Here is a 15,229-nt window from a genome sequence, read left to right as displayed (position 1 = left end):
GGCGTCCATAGATTACGGTGACCGCTTTCCATCAGGCGGACCGTATACCTGTTTGCCACCGTGTTATAAAAAAAAAACTGACGTATCGTAACTGAAATCTTCTCAAGGCTGAGGCGTAGGGTAAGCGCCGGCGCAGGTTTATTTGACGTTCATATGCGCATTGTAATATGCCTACTTGAGAAATAAATATTTCATTTTCATTATTCATTTTAACTGACTGCACCAAGGTGTGGGACGTGGGTGACGTCATTTCCAAACTCAAATGGAATTGGGCGGGACATGATGCCAGGCAAAGTGATGGTAGGTGAATCAAAATGGCAGAATAGTGGCCGCTTTCGAATGTAAGAAGCGCCTGCAGGGTTAGCACATGATTGCCGCGACAGTATGTCGCCGCGAGATAGACTACCTATCCTTTCGTCATTGATACAGTTAGAAGAAGACGTGTCATCTATCTCGCGGCGGCTTACTCTCGCGGCCATCATCTGCTAGGCCTACTGGGCTAATTTTCATCCAGAGGTCCCCCGCAGTTTTTTGAATGTCGTCCACCCAATGAGCTAACGGTTACCAGTACCAGTACTTTCTTCCCGTGTGTGTTGTAGAAGTTACCTGTGGGATATGAGTTAAATTGTGGCGTAGGCGAGAGGCTGGCAACCTGTCACTGCAATGTCACAATTTAGATTTCTTTCAACCCCTTTTTGCCAAGAGTGGCACTCAAATTTAGTAGTTCATGTGCTCTGTCTACCCCTTTACGGGATACAGGCGTTATTATACTTCATACTTCATACTTATTTATTCATAAAGCCAATTTACATGTCAACATTATAATATAAACTTAAAATTAGAAACAAAACTTACAGTTCCATGTACCTTGTTTAAATAAAGTTAGTTAATTAAGTACAACATATATTCATTAAGTTATTAATTAGATTTTTTTTACATTTTTTACATGCCACATTAAACAGACACTGACTTTGTAAGCACCAGGAATTCCCCGTAGGTGTAGACCGGGTGTTCGACAAGCCACTTTTTTAATCGGTACTTAAAGTTGCACAAACTTGGCGCTTCTGTTATATTTGTTGGGAGGCTATTGTATACGGTAGGTCCCATTATATGCGTCAGTTTATTTGATTTTTTTAATTTCCTACTAATACCTACAAGTTTTGTGGCGTTACGTGTATTATAACTAGAACCTGACCCTTTAGTTTTATAAGAGTCTAAGTTTCCTCTTACGTATATAGCTACTTGCATGATAATAATTGCCGGCAGTGTAAGGATATTGAGTTTTTTGAAGAGGTCTTTTGCCGGGGTATCGGTAGGCACTCGCGCAATGATTCTGACGGCGCGTTTCTGCATTCTAAATACTCTTTCCCATTGTGCACAGCGCCCCCAAAGCTCCACGCCATACTGTATCAACGCGTGTACCGTGGCAAAATAACAGGACCGGGCTACCTCTGGAGTTACTGTTTTCGCGACACGAGCTAAGGCAAAGCAAGCACTTCCCAACTTGCTACATAACCTGTCGACGTGCAGGTCCCATTTTAAGCCCTGATCAATTTGGAATCCTAGAAAGGTGGTGCAGGTTGTTTGTTGGAGTATATTTACATCAATCTGGACTCTAAGTGGCCTCATAATTCTGCCAGTCAAATTGAAGTGCAAGAAGTGAGTCTTTTTTAAATTCAGGGCAAGCCCGTTACAAACAAACCACCGCGATAGCTGTGCTACCGTTGTGTTCAGTTCGCACTCTATACCATCAAGAGTAGGCGCTGTAACAATAGCAGCTATGTCATCAGCGTACATTAGAATTTCGGCTGCATGAATTGACTCTGGTAGGTCATTGAGAAGTAGGGAAAAGAGAATATTAGATACGGACGAGCCTTGCGCGACACCCATTGTTACTTCTAAGGGATCCGATCTTATTTTCCCACCGTCACTAACTGTTATTTGGGACCTTTCTTTGAGTAGGCTAGTAAACAGAGCCAGCGATGAGCCACTAATGCCGTAGTGCTGCAGCTTCGCTTCTAGTAGAGCATGGTCGGCCGCATCGAAGGCCTTGGAGAGGTCACAGCACACAATTGCTACTTGCAGTTGACTCTCCTTGGCGACCATGATACGCCGGATTAGTTCTCGAGTTAGAGAAGTCGTCGAGTGTCCAGGGCGGTACGCATATTGTCGTTCAGACAGCGCACTCGTATCGACCAAGAAGTTGGAGAGACGGCTACTCAGGCCACTCTCGAGAACTTTTGATACTGCAGGGATGATAGAAATAGGCCGGTATCCATCTATGTCCGCTCTCTTTCCTTTACCCTTAAAGATCGGAGCAACTTTGCTGGTTTTTAACAAGGAGGGCATAACGCCTTCCTCTATGCAGCGGTTGAAGAGTTCCGACATAGCAAACGCGAGCGGTATTGGGGCTAGTCGTAAAAGCTTCATGCTTATGCCAAACACATCAGTCGAGGCTTTTGGTGGTATTTTTGAGGATATAAGACGATGAACCTCATCTGCAATAAATGGCTGAAGAACTAGGGTCTCTTTCGTAGCAGGCCGAGCAGCACGCAGTTCGCGTATCGCACGAGCAACATCCGCACGCGGAGCCCCGCACGCCATTGCAGCACTCAGAAACCTACAGTTAATCGCATTCATGGCGTGTTTTTTGCTAGGAAATGCTACCCCGTTATCATCTAAAATAACATCAGCGACATCCAATACGGGGCTGTTATTTTTACCGCGTTCCTTGTTTATTACTGACCACAAGGCTTTCGATACATTATCACTTGATTTGATTATTTTATTGTAGTGACTTGATTTGCAGTTTTTCATTAAACTACTATAGTGTAGTTGCATGTTCGATATAATGCCATCAAGAAGCTCACCATTGGGCTGCCTATTTCTTAATGCTATGATATCAAATAATAATGATTTGTACTGTTTCACTTCGGCTGTAATCCACGTTTGCTCTACCTTGTTCTTAATTATTCGTTTTTTAAGGGGGAAACAAATTTCATATTTATTCACTATAATATTTAGAATAGCTGTCGTCAGTCTATCGGCGTTAACGTTTTTTGTAACAATTTCCATCCAATCGACACTGTTAATGGCTTCAGCAAAGCGTGCCTGGTTGCATACAGAGAAATGTCTACAATATGTATGAAATTCATTTACCATTTTTGTGCTTCGTAATCGCAGCTCAGCTTTGATTGCGAGGTGATCACTTAAATTAGTTACTACTGCACTAGCATTTACTGAGCCTGTCGATAAGTTTGAATATAAATGGTCTAAACAAGTTGCGGTATTACTAGTTATGCGTGTATAAAAATTTACTTCATTTACGAATCCATGCGTACAGAGCAAGTCAGACCATTTTTTAAGATTCATATTGTTCTCGCCTAGGCAATTTATATTAAAATCGCCTATAAATATGCAATGTAGCTCTAGGTCATTTATTTTGTCTAGAACCCGCTCGAACACCACAAGAAAGTCAGTTATGCTCACAAGATTAGTTCTATAAATGCAGATTACCGTTATGCCATAATCAATAAGATCCAAAGCCGAAATTTCGCAAAACTGCTCTATGGATAATTGAGTCAAGTCGGAATTTTCAACGCATTTAACACCTTCGCGTGCATATAAACACGACCCACCGTGTAATACATTCGTCCTACAATAACATGATATTAATTTGTAACCTTCTAAATGTACACAACTTAGTTTCGGTAACGTAAGCCAGTGTTCGGTGACCCCCAAGATGTCGCACTTCAGGTCGCTTTGCAATAACACTTCCAGGCGTAATGTTTTATTCTGGAGAGCTGCTATATTTTGGTGACATACAGTTATTATGTGAGGTCTAGTACAATTGGGGTTATTCTTTATCAAAGCGTGGCTGTTGCTGCTCGTTGTTCCTGGTGGTACTGGTTGCAGCCTGTTTGCCTTTACGTTGGTGTCTACGGGGACCGCTAGGCGAGCGGTGCTGGTGTTGCTGGTGGGAGGGGGCGCACTCACTTACCACTGTTCCAGTCGGCCAGATATCTGGGGACATGATTTCGTCAAACTTGCTACAGGACACAGTTATTGCAAACGATGCGTAGTGATCGTGTTTCAGATGTAGTTTGTTAACTGTGCTACTAGTATAACCGGTTTTGCGAGCAATGTAGGAACGAATAGCATCCGGTGTTGTGCTGGTCTTAAAAAAACAGGCATGTATTTTTTTAACGCGTTCAGTTGTTTGTACTTCTACGTCCATAGGGCCAGTTCCTGTGACGGTGATCCGTTTCGGTTTCTGTGTCATACGACCATTTTTATATAGAACAGTCCGAAATTCATCGTTTGTCTCTGTATTGTTGCTCTCGAGGGTTGAGACGTCAGGCTCTCGTGATCTGTTTTCGCTGGTAGCGCTTGATTTAACTCTACCTCCGCTGAGCGCCGCAGTTGAGCTAATATTTGGGTCCGGATTAATACTAGTGTCTGGATTAAAACCTGCCGTTCGGCTCGCCTCGGGAGTCATGACGTGCGTTAGTAATCCATTTGCGCTTGCAGCGCTTGATTCAATTCCAACTCCGCTGAGCGCAGCGGTTGAGAAAATGTTTGGGTCCAGATTAATACCTGCCGTTCGGCTAGCCTCGGCCTCGGGAGTTGTGACGTCATGCATTGGTATTGGTATTTCGTCTGCGCTTGCGCCGCTCGATGTCGTTGGGTCTGGAATAATACTTGAAGGTCGGCTCACCTCGGGCGTCTTCGCGGCTTTTGGTGTACGTAATCCGCTAGCAGTTTTAGCGCTTGATTTTGTCGTGGCGCTTTTGCTGTGCGCAGTGGTACCAGCTTTCAAACGTGCTTGACGCATTGGACGCTGGCGCTGCAGCGCTGCCGGGGCTGGTGGAGTAGTATAGGCGGTGATAGACTTACGGTTTTTCGCTGAGATACCCTCCAAACTCGATTTCTGGCTATTTATTGTTTCTGTTTGCTTCAGAATTATGTCATTTTGCTCGCTTATTTTCATTTCTAGTGCACTTAAACGATTTGTCACTGAGTTTAGTGTTTGTCTCAGCTCTAGCATAGAGCTTTCAAGGGCCTTAAAAGGCATTATAATATGGTTAATTTAATTATTTTGCCGAGAGGCGATCCGACGTGCGAGGGAATCAAGTACCCAGTTATATGTATGTTTATATGGTAAAAATCTTCATGAAGTTACGGTATGGAACCCTCAGCACGCGAGTCCGACTCGCACTTGTCCGTTTTTCCATCTGTTATTGACATCACATATGAGTGCAGATCCGTCCAATTTGGCCCCGGGCCAGGGGAACCAGGTCGATGCGACACTTTCTACATCTATGTCTGAAATAGCCCCCCGAAAGTTCAATGCATTAGTGACGAAATATATGATAATTGGTAGACGCTATGAATAGTATTAGGTTCATTTTAATCGAAATACAGTACAATCTCGATAATGCGGCACTGTGGCTGACACGGAGGTGCCGGATTAGTGGAAAATTCGGATTACTGGAAATTAGAGCCATTCTCAAAAATTCTAAAAGACTGTGCTAAAATAATAAGTTCAGAAAACATTCGATCATTATAAATTTAAATAGATATCATACACGAAAGAAAAAACGACAGGGCCCACTGGTGGCCGAGCCGGGAATCGAACCCGGGTCTTCAGCTTACGCGGCTAATATGCAATAAAATAATTTGATTTGTTCCCTAGTTGCATTCGATCATTGTCCGGTTTTAGCCACTTTTAAAGTCAAGTAAGACCGATAATTTACGCATAGATGGTAATAATGGTAAAAATAGTATGTTTAACTGTATGTCATCATTCTCTTGCCCTTATCCCAGTCACTTGGGGTCGGCGCAGCATGTCTTTCTCTTCCATACATCTCTGTCACTCGTCATCTCATCATTAACTTGTTTTAGGTATGTATGTAACTTAATGCATATTATGTCTAAGGTTTTGATTGATGTTACAAAATTGGTCTCTTAATACACCGCCTTCAATCTTTGCTTCGCCCAAAGGTTGACTGGTAGAGAATGCCTCATGGCATTAAGTTCGCCTTTTGTGCATTAAGTTGTTCTTCTGTGCAATAAAGTTTAAATAAATAAATAAACTTGTACTTGAAATTATCACTTGCTATTTTAGGGCCAGGCAGGAAATTATGGTCGCGCGATAAGTGATAAAATAGCAGGCCAGGCAGGCAATTATGGTCGCGCGATAAGTGATAAAATAGCAGGCCGTCCCTATCGCACTATTTGTAAGTGCGATAGGGACGGTCTGATATTTTATCGTCTATCGCGTGACCATGCTTCCCGTGCTGATATCTTATCGTCTATCGCGCGACCATGCTTCCCGTGCAGATTACTGTACGTTTCCGACCACCGAAGTGCCGGTTTAGGGTTGCAAATAGAAAAAAAAAACCAAATGTTTTTTTTTTCGAATTATGAAAAAAAAAACATAAAAAAACGAGCACCATTGTTTTTTTTTTCAGATGTACAATTCGACAATGACGTGCTTCAATAACAATAACGTTCATTTCAATTCGATTAACATTCAGTATACAAACGTTTTTGGGGAATCCCCGATGCGTCGTGCAGCGTGGAGAGGCGGTGGTGTTGCCAACAGTAAATAAAGATAACTACCAACTACAGATTTCGTAAATGTTACTTTTATAAGACCAAAAATTAAAGTTATTTGATTGAATTCGTTTAATAGTTAACATTAAGTCTAAAAAACCGTATAAAACTATTAACTACTTTGCAAATTTTGAGATTTCGTACTTTAGAAAAAAAAACATACTCCAGAAAAAAAACTGTTTTTTTTCACGGTTTTTTTCATGATTTTTTTTTTCAAGCCAGAAAAAAACCGTTTTTTTGCAACCCTATGCCGGATTATCGAGACTGTACTGTATTACTTACTATCTTTTGCTCGCGGCTTCGCTCGCGTTAAATTCGAAAATTGAGGAATGCTCCCTACAAACATCCACCTCCTATTTTAAAGAAGTGGGGGGTCAGAAAGAGACAAAAAGTAGCCTATGTCACTCTCCATCCCTTCAACTATCTCCACCTAAAAAATCACGACAATTCGTCGCTCCGTTTTGCCGTGAAGAACGGACAAAATAAATAAATAAATATTATAGAACATTCTTACACAGATTGATTGAGTCCCACGGTAAGCTCAAGAAAGCTTGTTTTATGGGTACTCAGACAACGATATATATAATATACATATACAAATACTTAAATACATAGAAAACATCCATGATTCAGGAACAAATATCTGTGCTCATCACACAAATAAATGCCCTTACCGGGATTCGAACCCGGGACCGCGGCGTAGCAGGCAGGGTCACTACCGACTAGGCCAAACCGGTCGTCAAACATACACACTTTCCCATTTATAATATTAAGTATGGATAAACGTCGATAACTCTTGATTGATCCTCTGTTTAGAATACTCGAAAAGCTCTAAATAACCATCTCCTTCCTTATTTTGCAGTTTTACCCCCTTATTCATAAACGTACACTAAAGTTATCAAGCCGATAAAATTCGTTTGTCCCTTTCCGACATATTGGCCCACCAATACCAATAGAAAGGGACAAACGATATTTATCAGCTTGACAACTTTTATGTACATTGATGAATAGCAAGTCAAGCGGTAACTAGCACGTGGGGTTATTTTTTTTTTTAATTTCTATTCAGATTTGTAGGCTAGTAAATATACCTATCTTTACCTGATAAAACATCCGGCCGTCCCTATTGCACTTACAAATATGTATTGCGAAAGGAGTGGCCTGATGTTATTTACTCGTAAATATATAAAAGAAGAAACTGACTAACTGACATATCAACGCACAGCCGAAACCACTGGTCCTAGATATTCCAAATTTGGCACATACAGAGTGTAACAAAAATGGTGGTGATCCGTTTAAGGGCGTACTCAACTACTCAGTATCGTATTCTTATCAGGAAAAAGTAGAAGAAAATTTTTTTTTCGCTAAAAAAATTTTCACTTTGTATGAGCCGGGCCGCACGAATCGGTCGAATCTCCATACAAAGATAAAAAATTTTTTTGCGAAAAAAAATTTTTATCCTACTTTTTCCTGATGAGAATACGATACTGAATACGCCCTTAAACGGATCACCACCATTTTTGTTACACCCTGTAGGTTGCTTATGAGGTGTAGAGGAGCACTAAGAAAGGATTTTTCAAAATTCACCTCTTAAGTGGGTGAAACGGGGTTCAAACTTTGTATGAGAAAACAAGATTAGATTTGTACTATTAGTATTAGTACGCGGGCGAAGCCGCGTGAAAAAGCTAGTATTAGGGGTTCCGTACCTCAAAAAGGAAAAACGGAACCCTTATAGGATCACTCGTGTGTCTGTCTGTCCGTCTGTCACAGCCATTTTTATATATCGCGCGACCATGATTGCCTGCCTGGCTTCGCAGCCATGTTTGCTAGAAACACGTGGCTATTTCTCCGCAGGTTCAGGGGCCGGAGCTAATTTGCAGTAGTTTGTCAACTGCGATCTATTTTCTCAGGGTGGACGAACTACGCTGTGACGTATGTAGTTGGCAGGTGCTAAAATATTTGTTGGAGTTATGAATATGCTGGCTACTGTTAAAATTGAGGACTGGGAGATATAAGTTTGACGTGTCTGTTTGTGTGTGTGTCTGTCTGTTTGTCTGTCTGTCTGTGTGTGTGTCTGTCTGTGGCATCGTAGCTCCCGAACGGATGAACCGATTTGGATTTAGTTTTTTTTTTGTCCGAAAGCTGAGTAAGTCGGGAGTGTTTTTAGCCATGTTTCATGAAAATCGGGTTAAGGGAATAGATAGTTTAACACGTTCGCTGCGGCAAGCCAAAACCTTAACCCAAAATCTAGTGCGTTACGAGGCCCAATCCGCCCCGTAATAGTTTACATCGTAGTGCGTTACGGGTATAAAAGTGCCCCGTACGCCTAAGTCTGTTAAAAGTGCTGTAAGTTCCTGAAATATTGGATTTTCCAATATTTTTTTCGACTAACTGTAAGAGTATGAAATTTCCTACGTCTCATTATCCCCGCACGTGGATACGATAAACACTCAGAAAATTATAAAGAAAAGAAAATACGGGGTTATTTTATCCCCGTATCGCACTAAAATTGAAAAAATACGGGGTTTAGTACACCCCGTAACGCATGTAATGTATTAAGGTCGATAAATTAGTAGTGATGGGAAATAAAAAAATCGATGTATATGCTGTTTTAATAAAAAATTACACATCAAAAATATGATACTTCGCACTCTTGTATTTTTGTGAAAGTAGTTAATATAATTAAGTAACAAAGATAAATAAAATAAGATAAACCACCACCGTTTTTACATATTAAAAACATATATTTAATTACCTGCCTGCAATTAGATGTCAATTTGTGGTGATTTTGACGTTTATTGTGTGGGATAACCTTTGTTTTTGGAATATAGTAGTTCTAACGTGTGGTTCAAGCGCTTCATTTTTAATTTGCCGATAACAAGTATTTCAGTAAGCACTGCACTAGCGATACTGTGCCCACAACCCCGTACGGGCCAGCAAATTCTTTTACGGGGCTCACGGAGACCCGTATCGCACTAGAAGGTAATTTTTGTCCCCTGGTCGGTACGGGGTTCCTGAGACCCCGTATATAATTAATATATGAATAAATAATACTTTTGAACAGAAATCCAAATGTATATTTGTCATTTTCGTAGTTGTAAAAATGACCAAAGCGGAGTACAGATTTTTTCCGCACCAGCGTACGGAGTGAACACGATTTTTCTCACCCGCACTGAGTGATGACAGCGTAAGGGGTTCAAAAAACCCCCGTAACGCAGTGAACGTGTTAATCGGCCCTCTGTTACTCATATTTTTAGCTTACCAATTGCTTAGCTTATGAAGCTTGCTTATGGCACTGGTCCCACCGCGAGCTAGTAAGCTATGAGCTATCGGCTATAAAAACGAACAAAAGATAATCACGCCCGTGTAAATAAAAGAGACACGGCGATGTTTATAGTTACTCGCCCAGCGGTGAGCTATCAAAATCGCCGTGTCTCTTTTATTTGCACGGGAGTGCTTATCTTTTGTTCGTTTTTATAGCCAATAGCTCATAGCTTACTAGCTCGCGATGGGACCAGTGCCTATTTCTCAAAAACTGGTAAGAAAGGCCTGTTTAATTCTCAAAACTGAAGATTTTATTTTTTATTTTTTCTTAAACTCCCTTTTTTATTAACCCCCGACGCAAAAACGACGGGGTGTTATAAGTTTGACGTGTCTGTCTGTCTGTCTGTCTGTGTGTGTGTCTGTCTGTGGCATCGTAGCTCCCGAACGGATGAACCGATTTAGATTTTTTTTGTCTGAAGGCTGAGTTAGTCGGTAGTGTTCTTAGCCATGTTTCATGAAAATCGGTCCACTATGTCGCGGTCGGGGGTTTATTCAAAATTTTAAATTTGTGGTTAGGTTATTTCACGTCAGTACCCAAATGAAAACGATCCCCATGATATTAATCAATCACCGTAGCCTATGCGCGTATGTGACTGTAGATACACCAGCGGAAACTGTATATTGCGCGAATATTTAAATTTTATAGGGGTCCACACATTACCATTTCACCAGAAGATATCGCCCTGTCAGTTATGTATTTTCAAAAGGTGATAAAGCTGAATAACTGATCGCCCGATAACGTTCAGCAAACAGGTAATCTGTCAAGAGGAGAAAAACACCATTATGAAAGATAAAAAAGGTAACTTACCAGCATCCGCGACCTCCAAGCTCTTCTGCACCACAGCCAGTAACGCTACTACCACAAAACACAGATCCCGGTCCTTAGCCATCGCCACGCATTCAAGTCCGTACCATTTTCCGAAACACTCACTGAACACATCGAATCTTTAAATACAATTCACTAAAACGCAAAAAAAAAAAAAAAAAAAAACTATTTTTGACGCTCTTCGATGTTCAACTTTTTTCCGCAAAACGAAAAAGTGTACAATTATATCGGCACTTTAGCGTTCAACTTTTTCCCATCACTATTTTCTTCATACTACAACAAAATGTTTTATAAAAAATCGACATATTTTATCGTTATTATTTTTCATTAGAAAAGAGATAATTCGATTTTCGAAATGAATTTCTATTTTCAAAATAAGAACACTTTTCAACCGACAACATTCCATCATAGAACTTCTATTAAAATTTCACAAAAAATTGGTTTATCTTCGTTGCACCAAAAATATGGATTTATTTTTGTCCCATCGCTCGTAGTTCTTGGAACTGTTCCAAGGATTTCTTTCGCCCATTTCTGTGGACAGCCGGATATGAATCTGGAACAGAAATTATATTCTTAATGATGTAAACACTTCAGTTTGCACGTAATTTTAGAAATACTCTTAAGAGAAAGAAGAGGGGCATTGTGAACGGAATTTTTAAAAGAAAATATCTGAATGAGAATTATAGCTTGAGCACAGTATAATAAAGAGTACTATCGTACGGTATGGCCACTCCCGCTCCCCGCTGAAAGTGACGCCCACCCCCTCTCAGTTACCTGACAGTTACCGCCTGTCAAAAACGCGAACAATCGACCTGTCATATCTCACTCATACAAGCATGGTACGCGTTCACCTACACGAGCTTAGAATGTGTGCTAGGAACGCGCCTCTTTCATATATTTGATCGCCAGTGTCCGAGATGTGGCTTGAGTCTGTTTGAAATAATCATCGCTAGCAAGAAGGTTTTTTGTTTGTTTGTTGGTAAGCAAATATTGGAGCCTGTAAATAAAAAAAAAAAGATATTAATAAATGTGTTATAATAGACTTCAGCAAAACCGTAAGCGTCTTGAAATTTTCTGTTTTAAATTGGAAAACTTGTATAAGTTCATAGATTATTAATAAATTATGAATGAAGCTGGAATAAAAGAACAGTAAAGAATTTATTTAATTAAAATTATTATGAAAAAGTTCGTGATTAACATTAACAATGTAATTAGGATTTTTATATCGGCACGGGAATCTTTCTAAGTTGGTAATTTTCAGCTATTAAATATGAAACTAGCTATAATTTTCTTTTTATGTGTGTGTTTGTTTTGTGTGTTTTGTTTGCTATGTAAAAATACTTTCAGATCAATTTGTATAACAGATTCGATGAAGGACAGATATTGAAATCTTGATATAAACATAAAATCATGTGTATCCAGCTTTAGTGCAATGACCGTAAGATTAATGGCCGCCATTTGGCACTTTTGTAATGTTAGTATTCTTGGCACTTTTGTAACGTGAACATACTTGGCACTTGCACCTTCTAAATCATTGTTGTTATGTAACTACTACTACTAATTCTTTACTATTTTCTTCGTGTTTTAAGTTTTAACCGCATTAGTTATTATTTATAAATTGTACAGGTAAATTTTTATAGTATTTTATGCAACAGGCGTTTAAAGGAGGTCAAAAAAGACGAGCGGCGTGGGTAACAATTTGAGGCGAAGCCGAAAATTGTTATTAAGACGCCACGAGTATTTTTTGACTCAGTTAAACACCGTTGCATACAATACTTTCAAAACTAAGTGCATGGTCGTAGTACCATGCACTTAGTTTTTAAAAGTTTTCTTGAATAACTTTCGTGAAATTCACACTGTTTCCTGTATTTAGACGCAAAGGGTTGCACTGTCAGCTCAGCTGCCCAAAGCCTTCCCGCGCACGCGCGCAGTATAGTTATAACAATGCGTTGCCATGGTTACAGAGCCAATCAATGCGTTTTCAATTTTTTCGATACTGCGCGCATGCGCGGAAAGCCGGCGGACGCTGGCTTTGGGGAATAGACTTTTATGTAGGGTTTTAAATATCTATGCACGACCCTAGAAATAACGAATAACAGTTCGGGAGTAGAAAAAATATGTTTAAGTAATTTGTGTATGTTGATGAACATACTAAAATCGAAATAAGATGGCAAGAAAAAATGATGGACACCTCCAGTGGCGAAGGCCGGTTTCGAACCGGCGTCTTTAGCAATCCGGGATATCATTTTTGTCCGTTATTTTTTTAATAATATATGACATCATTGACATCTTGTTTCGATTTTTAATTTATATAGTGTGACTACTTAAAAAAACACAAATCAAAAATGTTTGTTAAAATAATAGAATTTGATTTCAGTTTATGGTTAAAATAGTAGTGTGTCTACTAAAAAAATACAATTATTTTCTATGAGGATAAATTAATTTCTTCTAAGAAAATTTGATTAAATCAATTTCCATACTTCCGTATCAACAGATAGATATTTTCGAATTTGATTTTATTAACCCCCGACGCAAAAACAACGGGGTGTTATAAGTTTAACGTGTCTGTCTGTCTGTCCGTCAGTCTGTCTGTCTGTCTGTCTGTCTGTCTGTCTGTTTGTCTGTCTGTTTGTCTGTCTGTCTGTCTGTTTGTCTGTCTGTCTGTATGTGTGTTTGTCTGTGGCATCGTAGCTCCCGAAGGGATGAACCGATTTGGATTTAGTTTCTTTTGTCTGAAAGCTGAGTAAGTCGGGAGTGTTCTTAGCCATGTCTCATTAAAATCGGTCTACTATGTCGCGGTCGGGGGTCTTTCCAAATTTTAATTTTGTGGTTAGGTTATTCCGGTAACATATTAACTTGTCAGTGTCACATTTGTTGACAAGTAAAATATGAAAGTCCAAATAAATTTATAAGTCTAATACAAATGCACCTGAAACAAGCTACAAAGTTGAAAATACGAATTATATTTATTAAATTAAAGTAAAAATGGAAAATGCACATCTCGGGCACTTTCCTTTCCTCAATTACTAAATGTCTTAGGGTGGTGTACAGCGACTTCTACCTATTAATTATACATCCAGGGGCGGCTCACTCCGCGATTCTATCGCCGCGCTACAAGTACATGCCGGCGGCCGGCGAATTCGCGGCCTAATCAGGGGTTGCGCGCGTTCTCATGGAACGCACGTTCGCACTTTCTATTGTTACTTTACGTCGCGAGTTTTTTCTAAGGTTCATATGCGATGTCCGCATGTGGAATGGCTAAATAATGCTCAGTTAAATAGATATTATGAATAAAATAAATACCATAGGACATTCTTACACAGATCTTAATTTGATTAATTCACTCGGAAAAGTTCAATAAGGCTTGTGATGTTGGAAATTAAACAAAAATATGTAAATACTGTATATATTTGACGACCGGTCTGGCACAGTCGGTAGTGACCCTGCCTGCTACGCCGCAGTCCCGGGTTCGAATCCCGGTAAGGGCATTTATTTGTGTGATGAGCACAGGTATTTGTTCCTGAGTCAGGGATGTTTTCTATGTATTTATATATTATATATATATCGTTGTCTGAGTACCCATTTTTATCTCAGTATTAATTCGTTTTAATCCAGAGGCAACCCTAATATCGTCAGCCGTTTCTTTGTAAGAATTATGTAGGTATTTAAAAAGGCAGCATTTCGTGAACATCAAAGCAGTGGGTCTTCTGTACTTGTCCTACTTATACTATATATTCTGTGATACATCTCAATACGAAATATCAATAGTGACTATAAAACCCTATAGAACACACAATGCTCTCCTAAAAGCTCAATTAAGCAATTTCACAGTCTTAATAGAGCCGTCAGTCTAGTTCTGCTATTTGATTTGATTTTAATTCGACCTGAATTGTACTGAGTTGCGTGACAAAATCACTTTAGAGAAATTGAAGACACGGTTGCGAAATCTTTTTGCAATATATACCTATCTTGAATGTTATTTTATGATTTTTTTAAAGGGAATTAAGTATCTTTAGTAAAAATATTCGTTTTTTATTTAATTTCGAAAAAATGTCTTCTAATTTTACGACTATAAATAACGTCCAGGAAATTGTGAAATTACTTATTACAGTAGAAAAAAATACCGATGAAGAAAATTCCGTTAGGTATGAATGGCTAATGAGGAAGATTTTTTTTAGTATGAATAGGTAGACGTTTAACCACGATCACACCTGGACCTGGAGGGTAACTGGAAGAGATCCCTTAAAGGGATAAGTTCGCCTTTGTACTAGTGATAAGCTCTTTTTCTTGTGTGTTGTATTATTTTCTGGTACAATGAAGTGTTTTACTACTACTACTACTAATGGGATGTCTTCTACGTAACCCCACACTTAGGGCCAGTTGCATCAACCACATTTGACAGGCACATCATCGTCACACAGCAGACGTCTATGGAACTTCCCATACAATAAAATTTAACGAACG

At 39.6% G+C, this 15,229-nt stretch overlaps 1 protein-coding gene across 1 annotated transcript in view; it reads right to left on the bottom strand.

The window, feature by feature from the left end:
- The window catches only part of LOC125232978 (nephrin-like), a 214,198-nt gene that overhangs the window by 152,525 nt on the left and 46,444 nt on the right, over positions 1 to 15,229 (bottom strand). Inside the window, exon 2 of the mRNA XM_048138841.1 lies at positions 10,748 to 11,318. Within this exon, the coding sequence (XP_047994798.1) occupies positions 10,748 to 10,829 (82 nt within the window). The 5' untranslated portion in view covers positions 10,830 to 11,318. The remainder of the gene's footprint in view (positions 1 to 10,747; positions 11,319 to 15,229) is intronic.

Source organism: Leguminivora glycinivorella, chromosome 13 (assembly GCF_023078275.1).
Source record: "Leguminivora glycinivorella isolate SPB_JAAS2020 chromosome 13, LegGlyc_1.1, whole genome shotgun sequence".
NCBI classification, from domain to species: domain Eukaryota; kingdom Metazoa; phylum Arthropoda; class Insecta; order Lepidoptera; family Tortricidae; genus Leguminivora; species Leguminivora glycinivorella.
This window is presented reverse-complemented; position numbering and strand designations above follow the sequence as displayed.